Raw genomic sequence first — 15,326 nt, forward strand, 5'->3', positions numbered from 1 at the left:
TACTAAAAAGTTATGCTTTGTGTTGAAATTAAATGTAAATAGTTACTGAGTTGAATTAATTGTATTGATATTCTGTATTAAGTTTTTAATAAAACATTTGAATTTTTTTAAGGAGAGAACACATTGAAGTAAACATTAGCATACTTCCTTGAGGAATAAGACCTCAAGGAGCTTAAAATCTCTAGACCCTAAGACCTCTGGGAGGAAGAAGGTGGAAAAGATATAAAAGATGTGGGAGGTGAAGGAGAGGAGGGGTGTCAAAAGGTTTTAATAACAAATAGGGAAGTAAAGGGGAGAGGGCAGGTTTTGGTGGGGAGGGGATGAAGATCAGTTTTAGTCTCATTGAATTTGAGAAGCAGACTTATACAAACAATAGAACTTATCATTTGATCTATCCTTTTCTGGTATCTTTGCATAACAAATCTGGGTTGGATCTTAAAAAACCAAATAGCTCTGGCCATTGCCAGGGTACGTTCCTGGGCTTTATGACCTAAAGAGAAGGGTCCCTATTTAGGTTGCAGGAATAAAGGACAACCAAAGGAGGGGAATTTGGCCAGTACTTAATATACACTATTTAGCTTTTTAGTATCTGCCTGGATTGTATTTATTAATTCATTTGTTTGTTTATTTTGTAGGCAATGGGGATAAGTGACTAGCCTAGGATCAAGCAGCTGTTAAGTGTGTGAGGTTGGCTTTGAGCTCAGGTCCTTCTGATTCTAGGCCCAGTGCTCTATCTATTGCCCAACCTAGCTGCCCCTTTTCCCCACTGTATTTATGATAAGAAAATGCAAATTGTTTACTGAGCTGAATGCTTTGACAATTATGATTCATTTGCAAACAATTTCTGAGGGATTGCTCTTCATCAAATTTTTCAAAGGGAGCATTAACCTAATTTTCTGGTGTTTTAGAGGGAAAATGCAGAGCCTTAGGTCTACAGGGATAACTTTTTTGGGGGTAGCTGTTGCTCATATGTTTATGATTATCTCATCTTCTGGAAGTCTTACAAACCATTGAGTGAATATTAGCCTAACCATCTTTTAGAGAAATAGTTATCTTTCTTTTCTTGATCATAACTTACATTTCAATGTTGTTGGTTATCTGCCTTCGTTTTGAGGAACTTACTGCTCAACAACATATTTTCATCTTCAGGTTTCACTGCGTAAACAAGAGATCGAAGAGAGACTCAATTCCTGGATTGTGTTCAATGAAAAGAATAAAGACTTATGTGCATGGCTGGTTCAGATGGAAAACAAAGTTTTACAGACCGCAGACATTAGTATTGAAGAAATGATCGAAAGATTGCAGAAGGTAAACTAGGAAGCAAATTTGGATGATGGGATTTTAACTTTTTGGAGAATGTCTCTGAAGGCCAGGCAAAGTCAAATATTAAGCACCTACTATATCCCAGGCACTGTGCTAAGGCAAATATGTCTAATGGGGGAAACAACATGCAAATAGCTTTTTACAAACAAGATATACTCAGGATAAATATAGGACAATTTCAGAGGGAAGGTACTAGCATTACAGGGGTGGGTTGGAGGAGTCACAGGGGATATGGAAAGATTTCTTATAGAAGGTAAGGCATAAAAGAAATCAGAAAACATTTAATCTTTTGGGAGGCTGAACAGAAATATTTTCTAGAGATACATTTTCAGTTAGGTGACAGTAGATTAAAAAAAACTGGGAAATAACTTTTCCTTAATTTTAGAGAGACAGCTAGGTTGAGTGAAGATAATTTCACTGGGAAAGACTAGCATCACGTACTTATTTATTTTGGCTGGAGAGACCATATGTACAGGGGCAGGTCAGCTTTGTCTCAATTGGTAGCAGATGCTCTTGAAGCCAAGGAATCTATGAGGGAAAACAGTCCCTCAGGATTTTAGGATCATAGATCTAAAGTTGGAAAGAATCTTAGAGGCCATCTAATTCACCCCGCCCTCTTTTGGCAGATGAGGAAGCCAAGGCCTAGAAAAGTTAGGTGACATATACACAGCTACAAATATATAAGAGGCAGAGCCAGTATTCATAATGGAATCTCTGAGTTCAATGCTCCTTCAGTACATTGCATCGTTCAAGTTAATAAAATAGTTTTGAGCCAGTTGTACAGTTCTGGAAGGTCAGAATTAGAAGTGAAAGACCACCTGACCTTGGAAATGATGAGGTTATATTCTTGCTCAATGCCTCTCAGTCAAGCCTTCAATCATATCTGACATAGGTTTTGAGTTGATTTAGCTAAAATGTACATTTTGATTTGATTGAACTTAATAGTCAATTCAGTAAGCATTTAATAAGTGCCTCCTATAAGCAATACATTTTCCTAGCTACTAGGGATTTAAAGACAAAAAGAAAGAAAGAATTAATGGATGCCAAAGCAGTTATTAAGCACTTACTCTAGGCAAAGCACCTTGCTAACATCTAAGGATATAATGAGAAAAGTAAGGCAAGTACCCTTATCAAGGAGCTCACATTCTAGTAGGTTCTTAAGTATTTTGTGTCATGGGCCCTTCTGTCAGTTATGGACCCTTTTTCAGAATATCTTTAATATTATTAAATCACATAACATAGTTATTAATCATTAATATTAAATGTTACTATTAAGTGTTAATATTAATTAACATTAATTTTAATTCATAAAACATATGTAATTACAATGGAAACCAATTATATTGGAATACAGCTAACACTATTAAAAAACAAATAATGTATGTGCTTTATTAACACCTCAAATAGTAAGATGATATATTTAAAATAAATGGTCTAATATTGACAGTAATGAGTGTAAATATTATGAGATATGTAACAATTTAATGAGATACGAATATATCTTTCATATCTATTGGTGACAAAATAAATAAAGTACTTTGTTGTATGCATTCATAATAGAAAGAAATGCTAAATTTCAGTTAAAGATTGGTGAAAATTAAATATCAAGAAAAGAAAAAAATTACTTTTCCCGTCCAAATTCATAGATTGCCCTGAAATCTATCCAGAGATCCCAGGTTAACAATGCTTGTAGTAGGGAAAGACAAGACTATATAGGAGGTTTTAACAGCAAGTCAGAGAGAAAGGCTGACATGGTCTTTAGGGTACAGCGATAAAGCAGGTGGAAATGAATCCTGTCTAGTGTTAACACAGTGGAAACACTGATCATTTCTGATGCAGAAACTTCCCTCAAGAAATTAACATCCTATCCAAATTTTTAGCTTATTTTTTTTGTATTTCCAGATTTGATTATAACAATGAAACCTTTTGAAAGCAAGAATTTTAGGTAGAAAAAAAATGAAATTATTGAGATGAACGATTGTGATCATTTCACTTTTATTATCTTCAGAAGAAAGTAAGTAACTTTGCAACATTAATCAAGGTGCTGTTTTGGTGTCTTTGTCAGGATTGTATGGAAGAGATCAACCTGTTTAGTGAAAATAAACTTCATTTGAAGCAAATGGGTGATCAGTTGATCAAAGCCAGCAATAAGACCAGAGTTGCTGAAATAGATGATAAGCTCAGCAAAATTAATGATCGCTGGCAACATCTATTTGATGTCATTGGATCGAGGTAAGAAAATGGCTAAAACTGCTTCTGGTTTTGAAAACTGATTTTCTTCTAGAAATTTTCATGTAAAAAACATTAATCCCCTCCTGTTTTAAAATTCTTCCATCCTTCTAACTAAACTTTAAAGAACTATATAAAAGCTCTTGTTGCATGTTTGTTAGTAATAAGGAAAGAATATGACAGATACCAGAATATTTTCATTAGCCATCATGCCTAGAAAACCCCTCAGTTCAGTTGAATTGTGAGGATTTTGGCAATTTTTCAAATGCCAGTTAAATGGCACAGTGCTTAGAGTTTGGGAAGACCTGTTCTGCCTTAGACACTTATCTAACTGAGTGACTTTGGACAAATTACATAATCTTTCTGTGCCTCAGTTTCCTCATCTGTAAAATATGGATCAAATGAGATAACATATGACGGTGGTGATGATGATGATGATGAGGAGGAGGAGGAGACAATGATGGACTAGCATCAACCAAACAAAAATGGCTAATAGTGAATTGTTAAATAACAGGTGAAGGACAATAGTAAAGAGGGCACTTAGTTTCCTTTGGAGAGTTCAAGTCTCTAGGCACAGATAAACACTATTTTCAATTACAGAAGGAACTGTCAACTGTTATTACTAATCTACTGTCAGTGATCTCTGAAAGATGTTAGAGAACAGGAAAGATAAAGCAGGAATGTTGTTGTTTAATCGTTTTCAACCCTTTCTGACTCTTCATGGCCCCCTTGGGGGTTTTCTTGGCAAAGATACTGGATCAGTTTGCCATTTCCTTCTCCAGCTCATTTTCTGGATGAGAAAACTGAGGCAAATGGGGTTAAGCGGCTTGCCCAATGTCACACAGCTAGTAAGTGTGCCAAGCTGGATTTATAGTTTTAGATATTTAATATTTTATAATATATATTTTATATATTTTGGAGTCTTCCTGACGCCAGGCCTGGCACTCTATCCACTGGACCACCCTGCTGCCCCAAAGTAGGAATAGAGATAGAGATTTTCCAAAAAAAGGCAGGAGAACAAAGTTTGTAAATTACAAGCCAGTGAACTTGATTTAAATTCCTGGCAAAATTCTAGAATGCAATATTAAAGGGATGGTTGATTGCTTTTTTTGACAGAGCTTGTAGGTTGCTAGATCAGGGGCAGTATTGATTATAATAATGCCATTCAGTACTTTAAAGTCATATATTATCTCATTTGATCTTTAAAACAACTTAGTGATATGAGTACTACAAATAGTTTGCTGGATAACAGGATTCAAAAAGGTCTTGACAAACTATAACATTCATCTGAATCTAATATGATTAATCAGTCAGTGATCATTTATTGAGCATTTATTGTGTGCTAAGCACTGTGCTAAGCTCTGGAGATACAGAGAACTTCCCTCAAGTAGCGCACAATCTAGTGGGGGTAGTCGACAAGTAAACATGTACAAGGAAGCTATTTACAGGAAAAATGGGAAACAGTCAAACAGAGGGAATGAACTAGAATTGTGAAGGATTGTGAAAATCTTCCTATAGATGGTAGGATTTTAGTTGGGACTTGAAGGAAGTTAGGAGGTAGAGAGGCAGAAGGCATTCCAGGCATGAGGCCATTTCCAGAGAAAATGCCTAGAGCCAAGAGATGGAGTATCTTGTTTGTGGAACAGCAGAGAGGCCCACGTCACTGCATCAAAGAGTACATGAGAGGGTGTACTGTGTAAGAAGACTGGAAAGGCGACGGGGCTAGGTTATGAGAGGCTTCAAATGCCAAACAGAGGATTTTGTATTTGATCTTGGACGTGAGAGGGAAGGAGTGGAGTTTATTGAGTATGGGAGTGACGTGGCCAGGCCTATATTTCTTTAGGAAGATCACTTGAGCAGCTGAGTGGAGAATGGACTTAAGGAAGGCAGATCCACCATCAGGCTAGTGAAATAGAACAGTCATGAGATGACGAAGGCCTGCACCAGGTTTGTGGCAGTGTTAGAGAAGAGATTAGATTTACTAAGGTTTCATTAACAGGCATTTTGAAGCAGCAGCTTTGTGCCAGGCACTGTGCCAAGTGCTGGTGATACAAAGACAAAAACAAAACAAGGATCAGTGAAATGGGGATAAATATAAAGCTTTACACTTGGGTGGAAAAAAATCAATTTCACAAGTACAAGATAAAGGAAATATGGCTAAACAGCAGTTCTGAAGGCGAAAAAAATACGATACAGACAACAAGCTCAAGAATATGTTAAAAAGTAAATGCAATTTACGGCTGCATTAAAGAGAACTAGTGTTCAGTGCTAGAGAAGGGCCGATTTCTCCTGCATTTTGCCCTCATCACACCACATCGGCAATGTTTTTCTTCATTTGGGCATAACACATTTTTAAAAGTCCATTGACATATTGGGACAATTCCTGAGTATGAAGGGCCTTGAGATCTTGCTACTGAGGTGTGGATTGTTTGGAGGAATTAGACAAAAGAAGGTATTGGACAAAACATGACAGTTGCTTTCAAGTATTTGAAGGCCTCAAATGGGGGGGGAGATTGTACTTTGACCCTGTGGGCAGAACTAGGAACAGTGGTGTCAAGAGAGGAATATTTGGGCTCTGTTTAAGCAAAAAATGGCTCACGATTCTATCTCCCAAAGTAGAAGGGGCTGCCTCGGGAGGTAGATGGGATACATTAGAGTAGGGATGGTTCAGGAATAGATAGTCTCCAAAGTCCCTCTGACCCAAGAGTGTGATTCTGTGAAATGAACCATGTGTTTAATTTGCATTTCCCTTCACATTGTGCTCATTGGGAACTTTTCTTTGGATCTAAGTATATAACTTACAGTGTTGAACAAATGATGTCTGGCCTATAGGTTGTCCTTATTACTCAGTGTGCCTCCTGGGTCTCTGACACCAGGAGTGTGTCAATCATGGAAAAAAAAAGATTAACCTATACACATGTTTGTTGAAGTTTATACAAAGGTAAAAAAAAAAACAAGTTTTTTAGGAAGTAAGGTTTAGATCTGTCAGTTACAGGTTCAAACTCTATACATTATGGCCAATTCTTATTTATTTGAGGCTCGTGGTTCAGCACATTGACTAACCAGGTTCTTTGCATAGAGGAGGCTGTGTGATACCATGAAAAGAGCCCTGGCCCTGGAGTCACAGGTCTTGTGTTCAAATGCTGCCTCTTCTATTTTCTATCTATGTGATCTTGGGCGAGTCACCTCTTCCCTATTTCCTCATCTGGAAAATGAGGTGACCCTTGTAGCTGTAAATCTATAATCCTGGGATCTCTCTTTTCTCTGGCTTTCTGCCTTCATTACTCATTATGTCTCATAAGAGACATAAAAGGAGGAGGAGAAAGTGTGTGATTGTTTGACTTTTATTCTGTCAAAAGGTTTTTTGTTCTTTAGGGAGGATAATTTTTGAAACTATTAGCTAAAAATAAGGGATTGAGTTTATTTGTGGATTTCAGTATTTTACGCATTCGGTATTATCCAGCATGAGAGATGGCATAGTGTACTGGAAAGAGAACTGGAGGTCTGGAAGGACGGAGTCTGAAAGAAGAAGGAGGAAGTTAAAGATCCAACCCAGATTATAGACTATCCCTTGTTTGTAAACTCCCAACCTCCACTTGGGGGTTTTATTTTTAAAATATTCTGATTTAATCAAACTCTAAGATGAAATATATCTTGGGAATTAATAATTTTAAAGAACATATTAATACAGTATTACTAATTACTACTTAATACAATTTATACACTAGCTCAGGTAGGTGGCCCAGTGGATAAAGTGCCTAGCCTAGACTCAGGAAGATTCATCTTTCTGAGTTAAAATCTGACCTTAGTTACTTACTACCATGTGACTCTGGGGAAGTCACTTAAACCCCTTTTACCTCAGTTTCCTCATCTGTAAAATGAGTTGAGGAAGGAAGTGGCAAACTACTCCAGTCTCTTTGCCAAGAAAAACTCAAATGAGGTCATGAAGAGTTGGACACAACTGAAAACAACTGAACAACAAAGATTAATTTAATAGTACTGGTATTGAAATTATTCATATGAGATTATCAGAGCCTGGGGTTCGGGCTAGAATTCACACTTCTGAAGCTTTTTGGCAGCTCTCTCAGGGTCAGGGCTACATGTGCTTGCCTACCAACTGCGTTTTTACAAAAATGCACATTTGAGATGGATTGTGTAAGAGTCCTATAGGACTTGAAGGATGAATTTCAGTTAGTCTTCTTTAAAACACACAGTATTTTTCAAAATCAGTGATCAATCATAATTACCATAATTACTACTACTGAGCTTATTTGATTATAAATATTAAATGAAAATTAAATAAGGGAGGCTTTGTTCTTTCTTCCCTGCTCCCACCATTTCAGAGGTAATGCCTTTGGAAAATTAATTCAGGATAAATGTAGGAGAAAGAGACAACTAAATTATTGGGGAGAGTTTTTGTTTGCTTAGGTGTTTTTTTTTTTCCAGCTCTGTCAGTCGATGACAAGTTTTATAAGAAACTTGCTAGTTTTTCCCTCTCTTTTTGTTTGGTTTTAGTTTTTTGTTTGGTTTTGATGGTCATGTGATTTCACTGATCAATTCGACTCCCACCAAAGAGAAATGCCTTCTCACAGATCATAGATTTAGAACTGGAAGTGGCCCTTGCCCCAGGCCATTTAGTCCAACCTCTTTCATTTTACAGATGAGAAATCAGAGACCCAGAGAAGATGAAATGACTTACCCAAGGTCACATTGCCCTTCTTGTAACGCAGATCAGCAACTGTTCTGCTATTTGTCGTCATTAGAGAAGGGAAACTATTGGAAAAGATACTAGCTCTGGAGGTAGATGAGTGGGTTCAAATCCTACTTCTGTCCCTTACTTAAGAGTGACCTCAAGCAAATCACTTAATCTCAGTTTCCTCATCTGCAAAATGAAACAGCTCAACTAGATGACCCATGAGATCCCCCATAGCTCTAGACCTATGGATTTTAAGAATTTGCCCATAGCACTAACAGGTTAGGTGCTTTGCTCAGGATCACACAGTCAGTATGTGTTGGGGGCAATACTTGAATCCAGGTCCTTCTTTCTCACAAGCTACCTTCCTCTCTAATACATTACGCTGCCTCTCTAACTTTTTCAACACGTTTTAGGCATCTCTCTTTTTTTTTAGATATATGGTTTTCCTCTTCTTTAATGCTCAATGCTGTTAGCTACACATCTATTTTTTAAAAAAATATTTTATTAACTATACATCTAAATTAAAACTTTGCAAGACCAAGAAAAAGGAGGTTAAATTTGAAAAAAAAAATCCTTTTCAATGAATAAATCTTAAAAACAAAGTCTAGGGTGTGTTTTGTGTAGCTGGATCAAAGCTTTCTAGGTTTGAGCAAGTGTCATTCATACCATCATCTCTTCTATTTCTCATTGGTCCAGTGGTATTATAGTGTCAAAGTTCTGGGATCTTTTTTATTTTTAATTTCTCTCAAAAAAACCCAACTGGTGCCTTTTGATTGGGACTTCTCTTTGCACATAAGCAAGCTTACAAAAGAGAGATCGGATTCAGATGTTTTTGTTACAGCCAACACTGACTGAGGCTCACGTAGTACTAACAAAGTGAGGATTCCAGCCAGGTCCCTTGTATCATCTATTACACCACACACATTTTTAGAATTTCTTCCTTTGGAGAAGATAAGAATTTCTTCTTTTCAGAAAGATTCTGCTAATAAGCATAATGGTAGGTGGAGAGAGCTCTTCCAGCTGCTAGTAAGAAGTATAGTAGGAAAAGTATAGTGGAGTATAATGGGAAAAACACATTGTGTTTTTGAATCAGAGGGCTTGGGTTCAAATCCTGATTCTGTCATTTGCTTTCTTACCTGTGTAAAGGGTGTATGGAGTGTTCAGGGAAGACTAGTACCTCTGGTGTGAGGGCTTGCTGAGCCCTTCTGAAGGCTGCTCATTCACTTTTGGTGTCCACCTTCACCTACCTCTCACCTGTGGCTCCAAGAAGTTATAGCATGTGTAGCAGCCACACCCAGGTAAACTATCTTGTCAGAGGGGCTAAACCAGTTTGAGGATAACAGATGGGCCTCAAACCTGTTGGTGAGTTAGGGGGATGTCTACCCCAAGCATGTAAAGACTTTCGCTGGCAGAATGGGTGGATGAGAACAATTTGTTCTCCAATGGTCACAAAGTCAAGAGAATCAAGAAATCACCCCTTGATGTCTCATTGGTCCTCTTCAAAAAGGATGAACAATAATTTACCTGTGTGAGCCAGGGTAAGCTGCTTAACCTCTCTGTGCGTCAATTGTCAATTTCCTCCTCCATAAACTGATTGGACTCTATGACTTTTAAGATCCCAGTCTAGCTCTAAAATCTGTAATCTTAGGAAGGGATCTTAGAGATCATCAAAGGTAATCCCCTCATTTGATAGATAAGGGGTAGCAAGAGGTAGAGCCCAGCCCTGGATTTGAATCCTCCCTTCTTGATATAAATCCTATAATCCTTTTATGCTATGTTATAGAATAACATCAAAGCCTATGTAGGAACTATCCCATAATTTCCTCTTGAGGGGGAATGTAAGAGGAAGGCATACTCAGTTATTACTTTTTTTTTCTACTGGTTTGAGTATTTTTAAATTTTTAAATTTGCTTTGAAATTTGAATTTTAAATTAAGTAACCTCGGGCATTTTTCATTTGATCCATTAGTTTTGCTATAACGAAGTCTTCCTTCATATGCCCCAAATTTGAATTTTGTCTTCTTTGCAGCTTGGCTCAGTTCAGAGTACCTCATAAATAACTCATTTGCTGCCACCCTTGAGATAACGCTGTGTCCTCAGCTTTGCAATCTCTAGCACCAGAACAAAGGCTGTGTGTGAGAGAAATAGCTTGGGATACTTGTGTATTAGAAGGGGAGAAAGCTGAGATTAAAAATTACTATTAAATGGAGAACGAGATTTCTTTCTTTCCCTGTAACTGTCACCTTGTGCTTGTATGGGCTCATCGGTTCCTTATTAAGGAGCATTCAGGAAGATTTTTGCTTAGATGGAAGATGCTGAGAGCAGTGGATAAATAGGACGCTGGGGGAGGAGGGGTTTCCTCTTCCCTAAGTGAGGTGGATGGATATACAGGCATTAACAAGGAGCTTTCCATTATGACCTACGGAATGATTTTTTTTCTCATAAATAGTAAGTGCTATTTCACTCATCCATTCCATCTGTGTATGACCATGGCATGTTTGGGGATGGTGAATAGGAATTACCAGTTCAGGAGTGCAGCAGTGCAAGTGTGTTCGGCATTTGGGGGGGGGGGGGAGGGTGGAGAGAGCGGAAGGGGGATGGGCACTGCAATGACTGTCTCTGCCTGTGCGCGTGTGTGGCTGGCGTGTGGCTACGGGGTCTGCCTTTGAAAAGTGGTGAGAATAGATGAAGCTGAATGGAAGACCTTACAGTACTGCATAAACACTATTGTGAGGCCTTTAACTTTCTGTAATAGTGATGCCAATGTCACAAAATGGGCAGGCTTCAAGTTTCTAGGGTACATAAATGTCTTAATATAAGAGCTCATTTCTTCCTTAGGAAGTAGTCATGATACAAAATTAGTTGTGTTCTTTTGGGCAGTTAGGAGCTTCCTACAGGATTGAGATTCGATTATTTCAACCGGAAATTAACATTGAACCCATACTCTTAAATTTGGAATCTTTCAATAATATTGTTAATTCTCAGTAATTTTATGATTTAATTTGCTGACCAAGGATTTTATAACATGGGTTTAAAACATTTAACTCACAGAGAAAAAGACTAAACCATGGATTTATTAGATGCGCATTTACATAGATTTTAAATATTTTTAAAAGTACATTATAAATTTAAAGTACATTTTTAACCTTAAAATTAGCTGGTACTATTTAATGCTACACATTAAGGTAGCTGGCACATAGTAAATGCTGAATAAATACTTGTTGATTGATTAAAGAAACATCACTCATGATTTTGCAAGATTTTTGTCTTTGAGAGAGATGTTGATATTTTCAAGAGTGAAAGAAGAAAAGAAGGGTATTCTGGTAATTCAGCTGGTTAAAATTAAAAGGGGGAAAAAATCCTTTGTTCAACAGACCTAGCTTATTTTCTACATATGGCGCTGTTGGTGTGTCTTTGGCCTTGACCTTCAGCAAATGAGCTTTATTCTCTGTGGCTGACTCTGAGTAAGCTTTCTTTATATTTTGTTCAGCTTTGAGGTTTGATTACCTTGACAAAATGCTCGTGGAGTTTGGATCAGGTCTCCTACTTCATTACATTTGTGATGGAAAATAAGTTGTTTATCCTGAGTCTGCCTTTCTCTCATGCATAACAAAGTTTGGGGTTCTCCTGTTACTTAAAGGGTTGCAAATTAATGCAGATAAACATTTGTATTTTTTATTTTAATATGAGATTTACTCACCACTGGTTAAACAAGTGCAGAGATTGAGAGTCCCACATATCTCCTTAATTTGTTGATATAATATGGCTTTGCATCTTGTCATCGTTTTAATTTTTTTTTTGATTGTTTTAATTTCTAAAGAGGTTTCAGTGTTACCAGAACTTTGTCTTATTTTATTTTTCAGTAGCAAGATTAAGGAAATATCCTATTGAAACTTGTTGACACACAACATTATTGTTGACCTATATAAAAATACAGTAATCAGGTTTAAAAGTTTGGGTAGAACATTGTTACAAAGTAAACAAAGGCTTGGAGTAATGCTTTTGGTGGTTCCCGAAGCTAAGTATAATATTTTGAGGAGAAATATTGAGAACGTATTGTTAATTTTTGATGTATCGTTTATTAAACGGACATTGTCCAAATGTGGAATAGTATGTCTCATGAGAGAGAAGGCTCTCTCCATTCTCTTGCTTGATGTCTTAAAATGGAGGCTAGATAACTCCTTGGATGTTATATAAAAGAGATTCTTTGTCAGGGGTGAACTAGATTGGATGACTGAGGTCCTTTCCACCTCAGAGTCTGTGATCTTCATGTAGAGATGGGATACTTGCTTTTTGAAGTAATCAGTATGGTGGAAACATCTTAATCTAACAAGGTCTTGTGGTGGGATTTACAAGAGCAGAGAATTTAGAAATGCAAGGGACTTTGCAGGTCAACTAGTCCAAAACCCTTATTTTACAAATGAGGAAACTGAGACCCAATTAGGTTAAGTGACTTACTAGAGGCTGGATGATCAACTTCTCAGGTATATTGCAGTGGAGATTAATTTTGGATACAAGTTGGACTAGACAGCTACTGGTATTCCTACCAACTCTCAAATTCTGTGATTCAAGACCATTTAATCCAGCAGAAGTAGCATTGGAACCCACATCTTTTCCATCCAAATCTTGTACTTCAACATTTTTTTCTTTTCCTATAAACCTGATGTTGTTATCAATAGTAGCTATAGGAATTCTGTAGCTCTCTTCCTTTTTTAAGACTGACCATTTGCAGGCCCTTTTGCCCTCAATATGACTGATATATTCAGAATGACTGAGACCTGTCATGTCAGATATCGAGTGCTCTTTTTTTATCAGAAGTTATAGGTGAGTAGAGCCAGTGCACAAAACCAGAAAGTAATCTGGATCACCATCTTTGTAAACTTTGTAATCTGAGCTTTCTGCCAAGTTTTATACTTACCCTGCCTCCAAAAACAAAAAACAAGCCCCCTAAAATGCCACTGGCTTTCTGCCAACCTCCCCGTAGTGCTCCAGGGTCAAATAAATTGCTCTCACAACCTTATGTCTCCCACCAGGGTGCATACAGCATACCTGACCGCCTGGGGTTCTTAGGTCAGCTCCTTTTGAACTCTGAATTTTTATAGCTGGACTTGCCATTCAGCACAGCATGCATGGCTTGTTCCTTTGGGCATATAGATTCTTTTGTTGCCTTCTTTGTTTTCTTCCTCATTTCAATTTTTCATTCTATCCTTCCTCATTACAATGACAAAAGCTCTCAAGTTCTTGTGAATGAACATTGGGTTAAGTAGCCAAAGGAAGGAAGAGAAGGTGCAGCTGTCTAGGATCTTGGGAGTGGGGGTGGGGAGGTAGACTTTGCTTTCTTTCCCTTCTGTACTCAAGCTGTGGATTCTTTACTGGACACCCCTCCTTCCAGGATAGCAGCTGCTGTGTGTTGTTTGTCTAAAAACTACATGTTCCACAATGCAGTTCACACCAAGCAGCTGGAGCTAGCCTGGTATTCTTTCTGGTTACAATAAAGCCAGTAAAAGCAAAGCATTTGGGATGAGCTGGGCCCACCTTTAGGTCCAGATTTGTTTCCAAGGCTGGATCCAGAATTCTCTGTGGAGCACTTTTATTTTTCAAAAATTCCAGTGTGGTTTTGAAGATAATTACTTCTCCACTGACATTACAAAGACTACCTAGGAATCACAGAATCTTTTTTAAAAATTATATTTTTAATTGACAAAAATCTATCTATCTTTCTTTCTATCTTTTCTCCCTTCCATTCTGCTCCCCCCAATTGAGAATGAAATAAAAAAAAATCTGCCACAAACAGATTTCTGCAAAGGCTATGTCTAAAAGAGGAAAACTGCATGAGTGTGTGTGTGTGTGTGTGTGTGTGTGTGTGTGTGAGAGAGAGAGAGAGAGAGAGAGAGAGAGAGAGAGAGAGAGAGAGAGACTCTGCACTCTGAAGATTTCACTTCTCTATCAGGAGGTGGGTAGTTTTTCCTCATTGATCCTCTGGAGTTATGGTTGGCCATGATACTAATCAGAGTTCCTAAGTCTTTCACAGTTGTTTGTCTTTATCATATTATCATTGTATAAATTATTCTCCTAGTTCTCTTTACTTTAGTCTGCATCAGTTCATTTAAATCTTCCTAGGTTTCTCTGAAACCATCCCCTGCATCATTTTATACAGCATAATAGTATTCCATTTCATTTATATACCATGACTTATTCAGCCATTCCCCAGCTGATAGACACCCTCTCAGATTCCCATTTTTGTCACCTCAAAAAGAGGTATAAAAAGAGGTATAAATATATTTTTTAACATCTTTGGTTAGAGTTTGCCTAGTTAGGACTAATCTCTCCCGTAGTCTACCCTCCAAGACCTGCTTTACCCTCTTTCTTTTTCCTCCTATTTTCCTGTTGAATAAAATGTATTTCTGTGTACATTCTGTGTGTGTTTTCTCCTTGGACCAGTTTATGAGAGCTCTTCTCCCCTCACATTGCTCCTTGTTTGCATAGACTTCTACTTGCACACTTGTATGTCCCTAGTCTTTCTTTCTCTTCCCTGTCATGTGTTCATCTTCCTCTCTCTTTCTATTCTTTTAAGATCACCAAGAGCTACTCGCAGACCTTCTGTCTAATTAGATCCCCCCTATGAACCCTAATGATGACAGGGTTCAGAGGAGACACATGTAGCATTTTCCCATATTAGAATATAAGTTTACATCCTATCGCAGTTTAGCCTTGTTTAGCTCTTTATGATTGATTGTTCTTATTTACCTTTTACTGTTTGTATTAATTCCTGAAAAACTTCAAAGTTTCTATGCAGCTTCAGTTTTGCTTCTTTAGAGTGGTGTCAGCTAAGTGGTGTGCCAGGCTAAATCTGACTGTGGCTCCTCAGTACTTGAATTCTTTCTGACTGCTTGGAGTACTTTTTCTTTGACAGGAAGCTCGTGAGTTTTGGCTATGATGTTCCTGTAAGTTTTTATTTTTGAGGAGATGATTGGGAAATTTTTTTTTCTATTTCCACTTTGCCCTCTAAGAGATCTGGGCAGCTGTCTTTTATGATTTCTTGATGCCTGACTAGACTCTTTTTGGTCATGATTTTCAGG

At 37.6% G+C, this 15,326-nt stretch overlaps 1 protein-coding gene across 2 annotated transcripts in view; it reads left to right on the forward strand.

The window, feature by feature from the left end:
* Window positions 1–15,326, forward strand: part of SYNE2 (spectrin repeat containing nuclear envelope protein 2) — a 430,582-nt gene that overhangs the window by 381,063 nt on the left and 34,193 nt on the right. For both annotated transcript variants that reach the window (XM_036734278.1, XM_036734277.1), the window contains 2 exons: window positions 1,150–1,308; window positions 3,389–3,555. In XM_036734278.1, coding sequence (XP_036590173.1) covers window positions 1,150–1,308; window positions 3,389–3,555 — 326 coding nt within the window. The remainder of the gene's footprint in view (window positions 1–1,149; window positions 1,309–3,388; window positions 3,556–15,326) is intronic.

This window comes from Trichosurus vulpecula, chromosome 8 (assembly GCF_011100635.1).
Source record: "Trichosurus vulpecula isolate mTriVul1 chromosome 8, mTriVul1.pri, whole genome shotgun sequence".
NCBI classification, from domain to species: Eukaryota; Metazoa; Chordata; class Mammalia; order Diprotodontia; family Phalangeridae; genus Trichosurus; species Trichosurus vulpecula.